Source organism: Nomascus leucogenys, chromosome 22a (assembly GCF_006542625.1).
Source record: "Nomascus leucogenys isolate Asia chromosome 22a, Asia_NLE_v1, whole genome shotgun sequence".
Taxonomy (NCBI): Eukaryota; Metazoa; Chordata; class Mammalia; order Primates; family Hylobatidae; genus Nomascus; species Nomascus leucogenys.
Window position 1 is genome coordinate 102,170,668 of NC_044402.1, and position 16,189 is coordinate 102,186,856.

Genomic DNA, 16,189 nt, shown 5'->3' on the forward strand with positions numbered 1-16,189 from the left:
GTATGGAATATTAAGTACAAAGCAAACCAATGGACTCTGCCTCCTATAATTCCACAGAATTAATTTAAAAAAATTGATTCGGCCGGGCGCGGTGGCTCACGCCTGTAATCCCAGCACTTTGGGAGGCCGAGGCAGGCGGATCACGAGGTCAGGAGATCGAGACCATCCTGGCTAACACGGCGAAACCCCGTCTCTACTAAAAATACAAAAAATTAGCCGGGCGTGGTGGCGGGCGCCTGTAGTCCCAGCTACGCGGGAGGCTGAGGCAGGAGAATGGCGTGAACCCCGGGGGGTGGAGCCTGCGGTGAGCCGAGATCGTGCCACTGCACTCCAGCCTGGGTGAAAGAGCGAGACTCCGTCTCAAAAAAAAAAAAAAAAAAATTGATTCTTGGCCAGGTGTGGTGGCTCATGTCTGTAATCCTAGCACTCTGGGAGGCCAAGGCAGGCGGAACACCTGAGGTCAGGAGTTCAAGACCAGCCTGGCCAACATGGTGAAACTCTGTCTCTATTAAAAACACAAAAAAATTGGCTGGGTGCGGTGGCTCACGCCTGTAATCCTAGCACTTTGGGAGGCCAAAGAGGGTGGATCACCTGAGGTCAGGAGTTCGAGACCAGCCAGGCCAACATGGCAAAACCCCATCTCTACTAAAAATACAAAAATTAGCTGGGCATGGTGGCGCATGCCTGTAATCCCAGCTACTTGGGAGGCTGGGGCAGGAGAATTGCTTGAACCCAGAAGGCGGAGGTTGCAGTGAGCCGAGATCGCACCACTGCACTCCAGCCTGAGTGACAGAGTGACGCTCCATCTCAAAAAAAAAAAAAAAAAAAAAAAAAAAAATTAGCCATGCATGGTGGCCCACACCTGTAATCCCAACTACTCAGGAGGCTGAGGCAGGAGAATCGCTTGAACCTGGGAGGCGGAGGTTGCAGTGAGCTGAGATCACGCCACTGCAGTCCAGCGTGGGTGACAAAGTGAGACTCCATCTCAAAAAAAAAAAAAAAAAAAAAATTAAAAAATTTAAAAAATTAAATAAAAATTGATTCCTGTTAGAACAAAGACTTTCTGAACCTTGCACATCTTATAATGAGAATTTAAAATGCATTAAATACTGGGTTCTAAAAGACTCTAAGAATAAACATGGTACAGAAAACATATCCTTGGGAACAAAAAACTGACGTGCTACCAAATATAATAATAAAATTAAAGCTGCAATCAATAAAGAAAAATAGACATATGCCAAAAACTGTCCACTTCTGTGATTGTGCCACATCTAGGGATAGATGGTGGGAGAACAGAGAATAAAGCCAAAAATGCAATGGGGTTGGGCATAATATACTTAGATTTTGCCTTTTTTTCCTCATATATGCAGATTTTACTATTCCACTTGGGCTGTGTGTGTGTGTGTGTGTGTGTGTGTGTGTGTATGTGTGTGTATGTTCTTTACTTTTCAAAATCAAGTTGTGTACAGATTCCATTTAAGAATGCTCTTTCAGGCTGGGTGCGGTGGCTCACACCTGTAATCCCAGCACTTTGAGAGGCCAAAGTGGGCGGATCACTTGAGGTCAGGAGTTTGAGACCAGCCTGGCCAACATGGTGAAACCCCGTCTCTACTAAAAATACAAAAAATTAGCCTGGCATGGTTGTGTGCGCCTACAGTCTCAGGTACTTGGGAGGCTGAGGCAGGAGAATTGCTTGAACCCAGGAGACAGACACTGCAGTGAGCCAAGATCACGCCACCACACTCCAGCCTGGACGACAGACCGAGACTCCATCTCCCCACCCCCCCCACCCAAAAAAAAGAACACTCTTTCACATATGGAACTTTCCTTTTAAACATCCATGCTTTAAGGCTTATAATCTAAACCAAGACTATAGATAAGACTATAGATTTAGTCATCTAAATCAATGTCAGTTGACAATTCAAGGAGGTTACATCTTGTTTAAAAAAAAAAAAAAAGAAGACGACTTTGGCCAGGTGCAGTGGCTCATACCTGTAATCCCAGCACTTTGGGAGGCTGAGGCAGGAGGATCGCTTAAGCTCAGGTTCAAGACCAGCCTGAGCAATAGCAAGACCCAGTCTCTACAAAAATTAGAAAAATTAGCCGGGCATGGTAGCGGATGCCTGTAGTCCCAGCTACTCGGGAGGCTGAGGTGGGAGGATCACGTGAACCCAGGAGGTCAAGGCTGCAGTGAGCCATGATCACGCCACTACACTCCAGCCTGGTGACAGAGTGACACCCTGTCTCAAAAAATAAAAATAAAATAAAAAAGAAGACTTTAACAACTTGATTTTGCTTTTAAAATATTAACCAGCTTTGATAAAAGCAAGACAACTTCAAATATTCAATAATTAATCCAGAATTAACACCAGTTACTCACAAAACTTTAGGTCTGTCTTTATCACTCTCATACAGACTAGGTTTGAAGTAGGTTCCAGTGATTTTTATCCCAGATCCCCATTCTCCACTAAAATAACCTTCAATGTAGTCTCCATTTGGCATAGTCAGTATTCCCTAGGTAAAGTCAGAGAATAAAATGTGGGGTTAGAGGAAATATATTCAATATTTATTTATTTATTTAGAGACAGAGTCTCACTCTATTGCCCAGGCTGGAGTGCAGTGGTGCGATCTCGGCTCACTGCAACCTCCACTTCCTGGGTTCAAGTGATCCTCCTGCCTCAGCCTCCCAAGTAGCTGGGATCACAGGCGCCCGCCACCACGCCCAGCTAATTTTTTGTGTTTTCAGTAGAGACGGGGTTTCACCATGTTGGCCAGGCTGGTCTTGAACTCCTGACCTCAGGTGATCCACCCACCTTGGCCTCCCAAAGTGCTGGGATTACAGGCATGAGCTACCACGCCCAGCCCTCGATTTTTAAAATCAAGAGAAAAAAAGCACTAAATGGTTGTTTTCCTTTTTAACTTGCTCTTTACCAGTCTCCAACTCTGTAAAACTCAAACAAAATATGGGCACATGCATGTCTAAAAGAGTATATGAAAACAATCCATGGGTAAAAGAAAAAAAAAACACAGGGAAAACTTGAAAATATTTTGAACTGTATAAAATGACCATACAATATATCAAAATTTAGGGGATGATGTAAATTATAAGCAGTGCTTAGAGGGAAACTTATAGCTGTTAACACCTGTCTTTTCAGGAAGATCTCGAATCAGTAATGTAAAATTCCACCTAATAAAATTACAAAAGGAGGAACAAACTAACAAACTAAACCCAAAGCAGGAAAGAGGAGGGAAATGATAAAGATTAGTGCAAAAATCAGTAAATGAGATAAAAAACAAAAAATAAAGAAAAATCAATGAAACTAAAAGTTGCTTCTTTGAAAAGATACACAAAATTGACATTTAACCAGATTAATCAAGAAAAAAAGACAAAATATAAGTTTATAAAATCAAGAGTGAAACAGGGTATTACTATTAGTCTATAGAATTAAAAAAGTTAGAAAGTGCTGTTGTTTTGAAAGTGTGTCTCCTCTAAAATCTGTGCTGAAACTTAAACCCCACTGTGATGGTAGTAAGAGGTGGGGTCTTTTGGGAAGTGATTAGAAACAGTGTCCTCATGAATGGAGCAGTGCCTTAGAAAAGGGCCAGAGGGTTGGGCACGATGGCTCACACCTGTAGTCCTAGCCCTTTGGGAGGCCGAGGCAGGAGGATCATGAGGTCAGGAGTTCGAGACCAGCCTGACCAACATGGTGAAGCCCCGTCTCTACTAAAAGTACAAAAATTAGCTGGGCACAGTGGCACGTGCCTGTAATCCCATCTACTCAGGAGGCTGAGGCAGGAGAATTGCTTGAACCCAGGAGGTGGAGGTTGCAGTGAGCCGAGATCATGCCACTGCACTCCAGGCTGGGTGACAGAGCAAGACTCCATCTCAAAAGAAAAAAAAAAAAAATGAAAAGTGCCAGAGGGAACTATCTTAGGCCTTTTTCCCCTTCCATCTTTTGCTATGTGAGGACTTAGCCAAGAAGGCCTTCACCAGACAGGGAATGCTGTTGCCTTGATCTTGGACTTCCCAGCTTGCAAAATTGTGAAGAAATAAATTTCTCAGTCTACGATATTTTGTTCAAGCATCACAAACATACAAAGACAGAATGGAACATTAAGAGAACAACTTTATGCCAACAAAGTAGATAACATAGAGAAATAGAAAAATTCCTAGGAAGACAAAAAGTACCAAAACTGACTCAATAAGAAATAGAAAATCTAAATAGACCTAAGGCAAGTAAAGAAACTGAGTTAGAAATTAAAAATTTTCTCACAAAGTAATGCTTAGGCCCAGAAGACTTCACTGGTGAATTCTCCCAAACATTCAAAGAAGAAATAATACCAAAGCTTCGCAAACTTTCAGAAAATAGGGGAGGAGGGAACACTTCCCAACTTGTTCTATGAGGCCAGAATTATCCTGATATCAAAGACAGACAAAGACATCACAATAAAAGAAAACTACAGACCATTACCTCTCATAAATATGAATGCAAAAATCCTCAACAAAATATTGGCATTAAATCCAGCAACACCAACATATAAAAAAAATTATACACCATAACCAAGTACAATTCATCCCAGGAAAGCAAGGTTGGTTTAACATTAGAAAAGCAACCAATATAATACACTATATTAGTAGAATAAATGATAAAAACCACATGATCATCTCAACAGACAATGGAAAAGCACTTTAACAAAAATGCTTTTCAGCCAGGCATGGTGGCTCATGCCTGTAATCCTAGCACTTTGGGAGGTCAAGGTGGGTGGATTGCTTGAGCTCAGGAGTTTGAGACCAGCTTGGGCAACATAACAAAACCCTGTCTCTAAAAAAAAAAAAAAAATTAGCCAGGCATGGTGGCATGTGCCTGTAGTCCCAGTTACTTGAGGGGCTGAGGAGGGAGGATCGCTTGAGCCCAGGAGGTTGAGGCTACAGGGAGCTGAGAACATGCCACTGCACTCCAGCCTGGGTGACAGAGTGAGAAACTATCTCAAACACACACACACAGACACACACAGACACACACACACACACAGCTTTTCTCTAAAATAGAAAACAATGTAAAGATGTCCAATCTTAACATTTTTCTATTCAACATTCCACAGGAGACTCTAGCCAGTGCAACTGGACAAGAAAAAGAAATAAAAGCCTTCCATATTGTAAAGAAAGAAGCAAAAATGTCTTTACTTGTAGGTGACATGATTCTGTATGTAAGAAATCCTAAGAAATCCACACACACAAAAAAACTACTAAAACTAATTAACGAATTCAGCAAGATTTCAGGAAACAAGAACAAAATACAAAATGAACTGCATTTTTATATTATAGCAATGAAATTAAGAAAACAATGCTTTACAATAGCACCAATAAAATACTTAGAAATAAATTTAACCAAAGAAATGCAAGATGGGTACACTGAAACCTAGAAAACATTGCGGAGAGAAATTAAAGATCTAAATAAACTGTGAGGTGTTCTATGTTCATGGGTTGGAAGAGTCAATATTAAGATGATCTATAGATTCAATGCAATCTCTATCAAAATCTTAGCAAGGTTTATTGCAGAATTTTGATAAGCCAGTCCTAAAATTTATATGAAAAGTCAAAGAATCCAGATTGGCCAGAACAATTTTGAAAAAGAACAAATTTGGAGGACTTATATTCCTGATTTCACAACTTACTAGGAATCAACAGTAATCAAGATGGTATGGTATTAACACAAGGATAGACATGTTGATCAGTGAAATGTAACTGAGAAACCAGAAATAAACACATTTTCTGGTCAACAAAGGTGCCAAGATTCAACGGGAAAAGGTGTTGGGAAATTTGGATAGCCATATGCAAAAAGATTAATTTGGACACATAACCCAGCCCATATACAAAAGTTATCTTAAAATGAATCACAGACCTAAATATAAAAGGCAAAACTATAAAACTTTATTTTTTTTTTAGACGGAGTCTCGCTCTGTCACCCAGGCTGGAGCACAGTGCTGCGATTTCGGCTCACTGCAAACTCTGCCTCCCAGGTTCATGCCATTCTCCTGCCTCAGCCTCCCGAGTAGCTGGGACTACAGTTGCCCACCACCACTCCTGGCTAATTTTTTGCATTTTTAGTAGAGATGGGGTTTCACCGTGTTCGCCAGGATGGTCTTGATCTCCTGACCTCGTGATCTACCCGCCTCGGCCTCCCAAAGTGCTGGGATTACAGGCGTGAGCCAACAGGCAAAGACTTCTTAGACATAACATCAAAAGCATAATTCATAAAATTTTTTATAGAGTTCATTAAAATGAAAAACTTTTCTATTTCAAAAGACATCATTAAGAAAATAAAAGACAAGTCACAGACAGCAGGAAAATATTTACAAATCATATCTGATAAAGGACATGTATCCAGAATACAGAAAGAACCCATAAAATTCAACAAGAGTACAAACAAAATTTTAGAAATAGGCCAAAGATCTGAATAGAGATTTCATCAAAGAAGATATATGAATCACTAATAAGCATGTTCTACATCATTAGTCACTAGAGAAATGCAAATTAAAACCAGGAGATACCACTTCATACCCATTGGAATGGCTATAAGAAAAAAGACAGAAAATAAGAAATATTTTTTGATATGGAGAAATTAGTATCCTCACACATTGCTGATGGGAATGTAAAATGGTACAGACACTTTGGAAAAAAGTTTGACAGTTTCTTAATACGTTAAACATCAATTTACCATACAACTCAGCAATTACACTCTAGGCATCATACTTGAGAAATGAAAATGAAAACATATGTCTACAAAAGAAACTGCATTCAAAAGCTTATAGCAGCATTATTTATAATAGTCTCAAGTTGGAAATAACCCAACGTCCATCAATTGGTAAAAGGATAAACAAAATGTAGTTTTGGAATACTATTCAGCCATAAAAAGGAACAAATACCATACATGCCACAATATGGAAAAAACAAAAACATTATGCTAAGTGTAAGAAGCCACATAGAGGAGACTGCATATATGATTCCATTTATACAAAAGGCCCAGAAAAGGCAAATCTATAGAGTGATTAAGAGTGATTAAAGGGACTTTAGGTGGAAATGGAAGTCACTGAATGAGCAGAAGGGATTCTCTTAGGTGACGGAAATGTTCTGAAACTGGATTGTGGTGGTGGTTTGTACAGCCATGTTGACGAAAAATCACTGAAATGTGCACTTGAAAGGGGTGAATTTTATGGCATGTAAATCAGCTATTTTTAAAGTCAAAAAAATTAGTAAAAGAATTTATTAGGGAGAAAAAAAAAGAAAGCTAGTTTCCAACCTTTCCACTAAGAGTCCAGTCATCTGAAAATTCTCCCTCATAGATAGTATCGTCTTCGGAAAGCAAAACCCCATTTCCCTACAGGAAGAAACAAGAGAAAAATTACAACACATAAAATACAGAGTAACTTAAGAGTGCATGCAGTCATATCCCCAAAGACTTATGGAATCTTAAAAGAAGGAAAATAGTACTAAGAAGGTGGAAGCTAATCAAAAGATGATTTAAAAAGGACAAAGGAGCTTTAAAAAGTTACTAACAACTATATGCAAATATTCCACTCACCATCATTTTATTAAGGTGAAAGTTGCCCTCGTAGTATAATCCAAACTGGGTAACCACCACACCATTCCCCTGACAAACATCATCTTGCCACATTCCCATATACTTTTCCCCCCTGCACAGAAATAAAAAGAAAAGAAAAAGCACTGAAGACAAGGATAAAGTAGGGAAAAGACAATTATCACATGGGAGATCCTAGGCATCAACCCTAGGTTGGTATTGCTTCCATTTTTCTAGTTAAAATAGTTAACTTTGTCTCCTCAAATATGGGACAAGGTGACAGCAAAAGACATCTCACTCAGTAATGCTCTCTGAGGAATTTAATGTTGTGGTCTATCTGGCACAGATCTGTATATACCCCAGGTAGTTACTTGATAACTTTAAAATACATAATTTTTAAAAAGAAGGCCTAGAATTCAACTCTAAATAATTTCATTTAAAATGTAATAAGCAGAATAAAACCTATGCACAGGTTTTTCTTACACAAAAGTTTGCTAACTTAAAAAAGAAAGAGGCTGGCTGCAGTGGCTCATGCCTATAATCCCAGCACTTTGGGAGGCAAAGGCAGGTGGATCACTTGAGGCCAGGAGTTCGAGACCAGCCTGGACAATATGGCAAACCCCATCTCTACCAAAAATACAAAAAATTAACTGGGCATGGTGGTGTATGCCTGTGGTCCCAGCTACTCGGTAGACTGAGGTAGGAGGATCCCTTGAACCCAGGAGGCAGAGGTTGCAGTGAGCTGAGATCGCACCACTCCAGCCTGGGTGACAGAGTGAAACCCTGTCTCAAAAAATAAAAAACAAAAGGGTTTGTCATAAAAGAAGGTTCATTTTTCACCTACTCAAACTCAAAGAAATCTTACTAATCTCCATGAAAAAGACAAAATAAGTATAAACTGCTTGTTAAATAATGATGGTGCTTAATCATTGGCTTAAACTGGGGGAATAGAAGGATAATACTGTACCTAGTGATATCATCAAAGACACCATATCCTGCTTTCTTATCCATTACCCACTGGCCAATGAACATACTAGGAGAAGAGGACGTCAATTTCCCACTTCGTAGAAGGCCATGACCATGACGCATATTATCTTGAAAACAACCCTCAAATACTTCACCAGAAGCATAGCTGTGGTTGGAAAGAATGGATAATTATCACATGCACATTGAATTCTGATGCTCATTTTTACAAAATTTAGAAAATCCAAAACCATACTCAGTCTCACTGGTAGCTGTAATTGTTTATATGATTATTTTTCACCAATTAAAAAAACCTCATTTTTGAATGATTAAAGTTAAAAAGTTAAAGACACCATGTGTGGTATTTTGCATTAACATGAAAAACAGTGTGTTTTTATTCTCTTATGGGAAAATGAAATAATGAGTTATTTTTAAGAGGGAAGAATAAAAGTTTTGTCCATTAGAGTCAAGTAATAAAAATAAATTTATAGATAAGACATATAGGAGACTCTATGAGAAAATTATGGTTTATAAGGTATATAAAATTTAGGGCCAGGCACGGTGGTTCACGCCTGTAATCCCAGCACTTTGGGAGGCCGAGGCGGGTGGATCATGAGGTCAGGAGATCGAGACTATCCTGGCTAACGCGGTGAAACCCTGTCTCTACTAAAAATACAAAAAATTAGCTGGGTGTGGTGGCAGGCGCCTGGGGTCCCACCTACTTGGGAGGCTGAGGCGGGAGAATGGCATGAACTCGGGAGGCGGAGCTTGCAGTGAGCCGAGATCACGCCACTGTACTCCAGCCTGGGTGACAGAGCAAGACTCCATCTCAAAAAAAAAAAAAAAAAAAAATTTAGATAAGAACTAAATTTAATAATCCAGTATTTTAATCCTGTGATAGATGAGGGGTTGACCTTTAAAAGATGATCACACAGAGTTACAGTTTTATTTACTCCTCTAAATTTTATCTATAAGACTAAATAAAACTTAAACCTTGGAAATTTTGGCTATGCAAACATTCAGGTTCACATGGTTATATGAAAAACCAACACCAGTCCAACAGCCTTTCCAATGTTATTACCTGTAGACTCCTTGACCGCACATTTTTCCTTCTTTCCAGTGGCCCACATAATGGTCTTCTTTGTTCATTGCCTTGTTTGGGATTCTGTATTCTCCATAACTGCCATGAAAAAGAAAAAATAACAAAAGAAGATGCATTTATGACATATTCACCTTTTGTATGTATATCCTGGTAAACATTTTAACAAGGAAGACAGAGAAAACATTCACCTGTAGGAGTAAAGGGTTAAAACAGCATCTTGGTTAAGGTGAATCTATAACCTAAGCTGTTTGGCAGGAGGAGTGGGACATCAGCCCCACTACACTAAGATATTGTGTTTTAATCCAACTCCAGTGAAAAACAGAACACCTGTGTCCTTCACCTATCTCTGTCACTAATTACCTGCACCACCATGCGGTAAGCCCAGGTATCTAGCTACTTTATTTGGATAATAAGAGGGGTAACTCAGTGGGTAAATCAGATGACCTAAAGTCTCTTCTCATTCTAACAATCTATTAAAAAGAGATTTTAACACATCACAAGAATTTACATGATCACACAGACACACAAAATCACCTACCCAACATTTTTTATATACTAAATTACTTCCTTAACATTATACAAAATACTGCCATAAACTAATCATGTAAATACATTTACAGTGTTAGAAAACATGATCAACTCATTTTAAAAAAGTCATTAGAGCATCATTAAGATAATATAGCACTTGGAAAATTTCTCCTTGAACAGATCACAGAAATTAAAGATGACTTAAAACAACCGAAAGGAAAATTTCTCTATGTCCTTTGTGTAAAGGGGGACTACCGTCTCAATGGTTCCACCATTGACATTACCAAAGTTCTCAGTCTTCACAACTGAGAAATGTATAGAAAACATAGCCCCATTTTAACAGATGGAAGGCTGTGTAATTTGAGTCACACAGCTATCAAGGAAAATGACCCAGTCTAGGTAAATCAGAGGTTGTACTCCTCACTCCTGGCTCTCTTCATGCTCATACATGTGCATTTCTAAAAAATAACAACAAAAATCTACCACTTGTTTGAAAAGCAGCTCTGCATACAAAATAACATAATTTACAACCTTACCGAACTTGAATTTATTGTCATGTTTTACACGATTTTCTTACCCATCTTCCAAGCCATTCCTGAACATGCCAGAATACATCTTTCCATCAGGCCACTTCAAAACCCCTCTGGAATGTATAAGCAAAGAATAATGCATGTCAACTAATATTTCAGATAATTAAAACTTTTTCTATCATGTGATGATCATCCTCACCCCAGGCATAAATCTTCAACATTTTCACCTGCCATGAGGCTTCCCTGAAAGCCAGCGTCCATCATAGGTGGCATCCTTTAGGCGAGGATCCTTGTAGAAAGTATATTTGGCACTGCGTGAAATGGGTGGTTCCTGTCTCTGAACACTGCTACCACTTCCATAAGGGGGGAGATCAGACATCCCTCTCAAAGCCTGATCTACAGCTTGGCTTATAGCTCGTAGCCACTTTGTCTAGGAGCAAAAAGTAACATCAATAAGTTTAAGGCAACAATTCATCAAGCATTGCTTTAAATCCTGCTAGTTTTCTTTGGTGCAAATAAATTATTTGTGTCCTAATGCTTTTCTTATTAATAGAGTAATATTGACTGGCTCTTGTATTTCTCTGCTATATGTTTAAAATTAAGTCACATTAAAAAAAAAAAAAACAACCAAGAACCTACAGTTTTGGGTTAATGAAGATTTATCAGACAGAACTGTGCATCATTAGTCAAGCAAGAACAATTTATATTTCTTCTCTATTACACAAGAGGCAGAAAGAGCCAGGGCGAAGATTGAAGGAAAATACCATAATGGACTAACCTTTTCCTGGGGTGTAGATGAAATGAGAGTGAACTGCTCTTCAGGTGTAGTTATCTTTAAGCCATTCCTAAAACGTTCACAAGGATAAATACCAGTAGGTTTAACAACCTGTCATTACAGTATCAATCCTCAAATATGAAAAGCAACCTCTTTATTTCAAGAGGAGCAGAAGTCAATTAATGTAAATGCTTGTTTGGTTTTGGGTGCCACCACGGTGGAAAGAACAAAGAATTCTCTGCTCTGTGCTGAACGATGGGGATGTGTGCAATGAAGATGCCCTTTCATCACCTAATCATGACTTGCCATGATCTTCACAACAGGCCATTTTATTATCAATAGACTACTTTACTGTCTAATGTGCTGGGAGGTGGGCCTCATTATGCAGAATGGGGAGACTGTCTCCCAAGCCTTCCTGAGCTTTTTTTCACATTTAAGGAAGCAACCTGGGTAACAGACTTGGACGGGGTGGGGTGGGGAAGGGGGACGCACTTACACACCACCAGCTTCTTCAGACAGTGGCTCTGCCCACAGCGTGGCCAGAGGGAAAACATGGTGCGTGGAGAACTGAAACAGAGAACACGGAGGCACTTTTATGAAAGCCCATGTAGACCTCGGGGTCTCTGCCCGTATCCCCTTCATGTCATTACCCCACATGGGCCCTGCAATCTCTGCTGCAGAACCCCTTGAAATAGTTAAGTCCATGTAGGTGCCACCAATTCTGCCACATTGTCCCCCTAACACAGCTAACCCAAAGGGCCTTGCCATCTCTGCTGCAGGGCCCTCTTCACATGGCTGAAACTAAGGAGTTCAAGCTGGAAACTTAAGAAGTTCTCTGAAATCCAGCGCATACAGAAATCTATGCTGTAGCTAAATAGCCTCTTTTTTTAAAATTATTATTATACTTTAAGTTCTAGGGTACATGTGCACAACGTGCAGGTTTGTTACATAGTATACATGTGCCATGTTGGTGTGCTGCATCCATTAACTCATCATTTAACATTAGGTATATCTCCTAATGCTATCCCTCCCCCCTCCCCCCACCCCACAACAGTCCCCGGAGTGTGATGTTCCCCTTCCTGTGTCCATGAGTTCTCATTGTTCAGTTCCCACCTATGAGTGAGAACATGCAGTGTTTAGTTTTTTGTCCTTGCGATAGTTTGCTGAGAATGATGGCTAGCCTCTTTTAGTCAACAGTTTCAGTAAAATCACACTAGTTTTGAACATAAACTGATAGTACAGTTAATAAGGATAGGAGTCCAGCTTTCAGGGATTCTTTAAAGGTTAGGAATCCAGCCTACCTGGGCATGGACCAGGGCATCATTAAAGAGAATGAACCAATTCACAGAAAACCTCCCAGCATGCTGCAGAGACAGGGCTCGGTTACTACTCTCACACAGCAGTCGACGCTCTGGCTTCCTCAAGGAATCCTGGAATTAAAGACAAATATAATACCAGGTCAAACAATCAAAATTATTTTAACATGTAAAGAGAAAATAAAACAGACACAAATCACATTTAAGGGAATTTGCTGGTCGTAGCTTAGCTTGGTGTAAAATCTAAATTTATACGGGATCTAAACACTTCACAAAATTAGAGCTCGAAGGAGATTAAAAAGAAGACAAAAACAAACTAAAGAAGGGAGTAAGTCTTCAGAGAGGATTTCTAGAAACGAGAGAAGGAATTTAGAGTACCCAATGGTATCGTCCTTAGACATTTTAGGAAAGGGGTCATTAAAAGGTTATTACCATAAACAAGTGAGGAACAGAGGAAATTATATCAATTGTTATCGAAATGGTTGCTGTTTGCTAGGGTAACAAATGACAACTGGCATGGCTTACCGTCATTTTTCCGGGGAAGGTCTTCCAGAAACCCAGTGTGTATTCTGCTTCCTTCCTTTTCCTGCCGAGATGGAGAGCAAGACACTCATAACAAGAACTGGAATCCTGCAGTTTCTGATATTCTGGAGATGCCTACAGGGCAAAAATTAAAGAGGAAAAAGAAAAAGAACATAAAACCATTATCCAGAATCTGTAGCCTCAGTCTGCTTTAGATACACAGTATTAGATGTAGGGGAAAATTTGACCCAAGAGCATAAGTAGCACACTGCAGGAGACTGGGAAAAGGAGATTGGTTTCAGAAAAATTCTACTACATAAAAGTACATATGAAATAGGGGTATAACTCAGGGGAGAGAGACAAAACCTGGCAGTTAGTGAAGAGAGCAGCAGAGACCCCAGGATAGGGCAGGAGTTCTCAAATGTTTTGGTCTCGGGATCCCTTTATTTTTCTTATGTGGACTGTATCTATTGATATTTACCATATTAGAATATAAAATTAAGAAATGTTAAAAGCTTTTATTAATTCACGTACAAAAATTTTTTAGTGGTAGGGTGCGGTGGCTCACGCCCATAATCCCAGCACTTTGGGAGGCTGAGGTGGGCGGATCACGAGGTCAGGAGATCAAGACCAATCCTGGCTTACACGGTAAAACCCCTTATCCACTAAAAAAATACAAAAAATTAGCCGGGTGTGGTGGCAGGCACCTGTAGTCCCAGCTACTCGGGAGGCTGACGCAGGAGAATGGTGTGTGAATCCGGGAGGCGGAGCTTGCAGTGAGCTGAGATGCACCACTGCACTCCTGCCTGGGCAACAGAGCGAGACTCAGTCTCAAAAAAAAAAAAAAATTTTTTTTGTGAGAAAAGTGGCAATGGTCCACATTTTTTCAAGTCTCTTTATTATCTGGCTTTAAAAATGACAGCTGGACTTTTATATCAGCTTTTGCATTTAATCTGTTACATGTTGTTTGGTTAAAACCTATGAAGAAAATGTGGCCTTACAAAGGTATATATCTGGAATAGAGGGAAGCATTTCAATAGCCATTCAAATAAATGTGGATATTCTCTTTTGATACTATATTAAAACTTGCTATGTGGTAGATTCTTAAAGGGAGCTGCAATGTAGAATCTGAAACCACAGCAATGAGCTTTTTATACCCTGTGATGTTAAAATCCAGGGGTCTATCGTGCACTTTGAATGAGTCTTTTACCATCTATGACTTTGTACCATCTATGATTGTGGATTGGACATACGGAAAATATTGGTTGACTGAATTATGCAGATTTTCCAAATGTTGATACCTTTTTTCTACAACATCAAAAATCACAGGATAATAGAACTACCAATCTCATGAGATAAAGTCCTAAGTATCAGGAAACTGTCAGACTCACAGTGTCAGATCCATCTCTAACATTCTAATTTTCGCTTAAAAGTTGAGATTTTATTATTGGCAACAAATACTATCAGTTGATCTCTTTGAAATGACAGGTTCATTTACTCATTTCTGAGAAAATATCTGCCAATATCCAAATCTGAAAAATCAGTTTATCTGTCAATTGTCCTTTCAAGTTTAAAAAAAAAAAAAGCAACCCATTTATTTCAAGAGGAGCTCTCAACTCAACAATCACAATCGTGTTTTTCTTGAAAAACCACCACACTTCAGCATGCAGCAGAGCTGCTTTACATGTACTTTGCACGTCACCACACATAATAGGACATTCTTAAGTGAAATTGTATTTTAACTGCAAGTGCATGGCAGTGAAGAATGCAGTGACTACTAGTATAGGCTGGTGCCACTGCCTTGATTCCTACCAAGGAGCCAGCAGTCTTACCCACCTTAACTTTTGCACCATCAATGTAAATGACAATACAGTGGAAAAAGCAAATATCTTAGTATTGTCATGAAAATAGTTTTGACCTTGTGCACCCCTTGAAATGGTCTTTGGAAGCCCCAGCGGTCTGCAAAACAACTACTGGGATGGGTGTAACTGCTATGCCATGTAGCGAGGGAGCAGAAGGTAAGATTAAAGGATGATCTCTCACATTCATGAGTAATTACTTTACTTGCCACAATTCTGAGAGCCACCCATTTTCATTTTTTCCATTCATTTAAGAAACATTTAATGAGTATCTACCACATATAAAACACTCTGCTAGAGTGCTAGGGAAAAAAAATAAGGTATGATCTTTGTACCATAATTAGGCAGACAAGATAGAAAAATGTACCAGAATAATGCAGTGACTTTGTTAATAGGTTATATATCATAAAAGACAATCTAGAAAAGTAGGTTAAGAGGTCAGATTCTGGAACCAGAGCCTGGATATTAATTCTAGCTCCGCCAATTCTCAGCTGTGTCTCAATTATCTCATTTGTAAAAGGCTGATGATGAAATCGGTATAATAATACCTACTTCGCCGAGTTGATGTGGGGATTAAATGAATACATATAACTTGCTTAGAACAGTGCCTGGCAAATAGAATTCATTCAATAAAAGTATCATTATTATTTTTATATGGAGACATTTAAAAAATACATATATGTGTACACACATGTATGATGTCAAGGCTGTGCCTTAGACTTACTAAATTATAATGTATAGTGATGGAATACAGGCAGGTTTGTTTTGAAAAAGCTTCCACAGTTGATTTTGACCCCCTGTGATAAGGATAAGGGCCACTGATATAACACGAGGAGTGAATAATATAAAGTGTTAGCAAAACACAGGGTAAATAATCCTTCAGAGATGGATAGGGGAAAGAGAACCAATATAGTCAAAGAGGGCTTTATTTTCATGATAGAATGACTTTTGTCCCAGAATGAGGATGGGAGTGGGAGTGTTTCAGGAAGGAAATATAAAGCACATGAAAGCTAC

At 39.3% G+C, this 16,189-nt stretch overlaps 1 protein-coding gene across 5 annotated transcripts in view; it reads right to left on the minus strand.

Annotated features, from left to right (window-relative positions):
* The window catches only part of ALS2 (alsin Rho guanine nucleotide exchange factor ALS2), an 81,515-nt gene that overhangs the window by 15,340 nt on the left and 49,986 nt on the right, over positions 1-16,189 (minus strand). For all 5 annotated transcript variants that reach the window (XM_030802559.1, XM_030802554.1, XM_030802556.1 and 2 more), the window contains exons 14-24: positions 13,320-13,451; positions 12,780-12,908; positions 11,975-12,045; positions 11,482-11,548; positions 10,931-11,133; positions 10,751-10,816; positions 9,625-9,723; positions 8,548-8,712; positions 7,584-7,695; positions 7,302-7,379; positions 2,381-2,514 (exon numbers count right to left, since the gene is read on the minus strand). In XM_030802559.1, the coding sequence (XP_030658419.1) occupies positions 2,381-2,514; positions 7,302-7,379; positions 7,584-7,695; positions 8,548-8,712; positions 9,625-9,723; positions 10,751-10,816; positions 10,931-11,133; positions 11,482-11,548; positions 11,975-12,045; positions 12,780-12,908; positions 13,320-13,451 (1,256 nt within the window). The remainder of the gene's footprint in view (positions 1-2,380; positions 2,515-7,301; positions 7,380-7,583; positions 7,696-8,547; positions 8,713-9,624; positions 9,724-10,750; positions 10,817-10,930; positions 11,134-11,481; positions 11,549-11,974; positions 12,046-12,779; positions 12,909-13,319; positions 13,452-16,189) is intronic.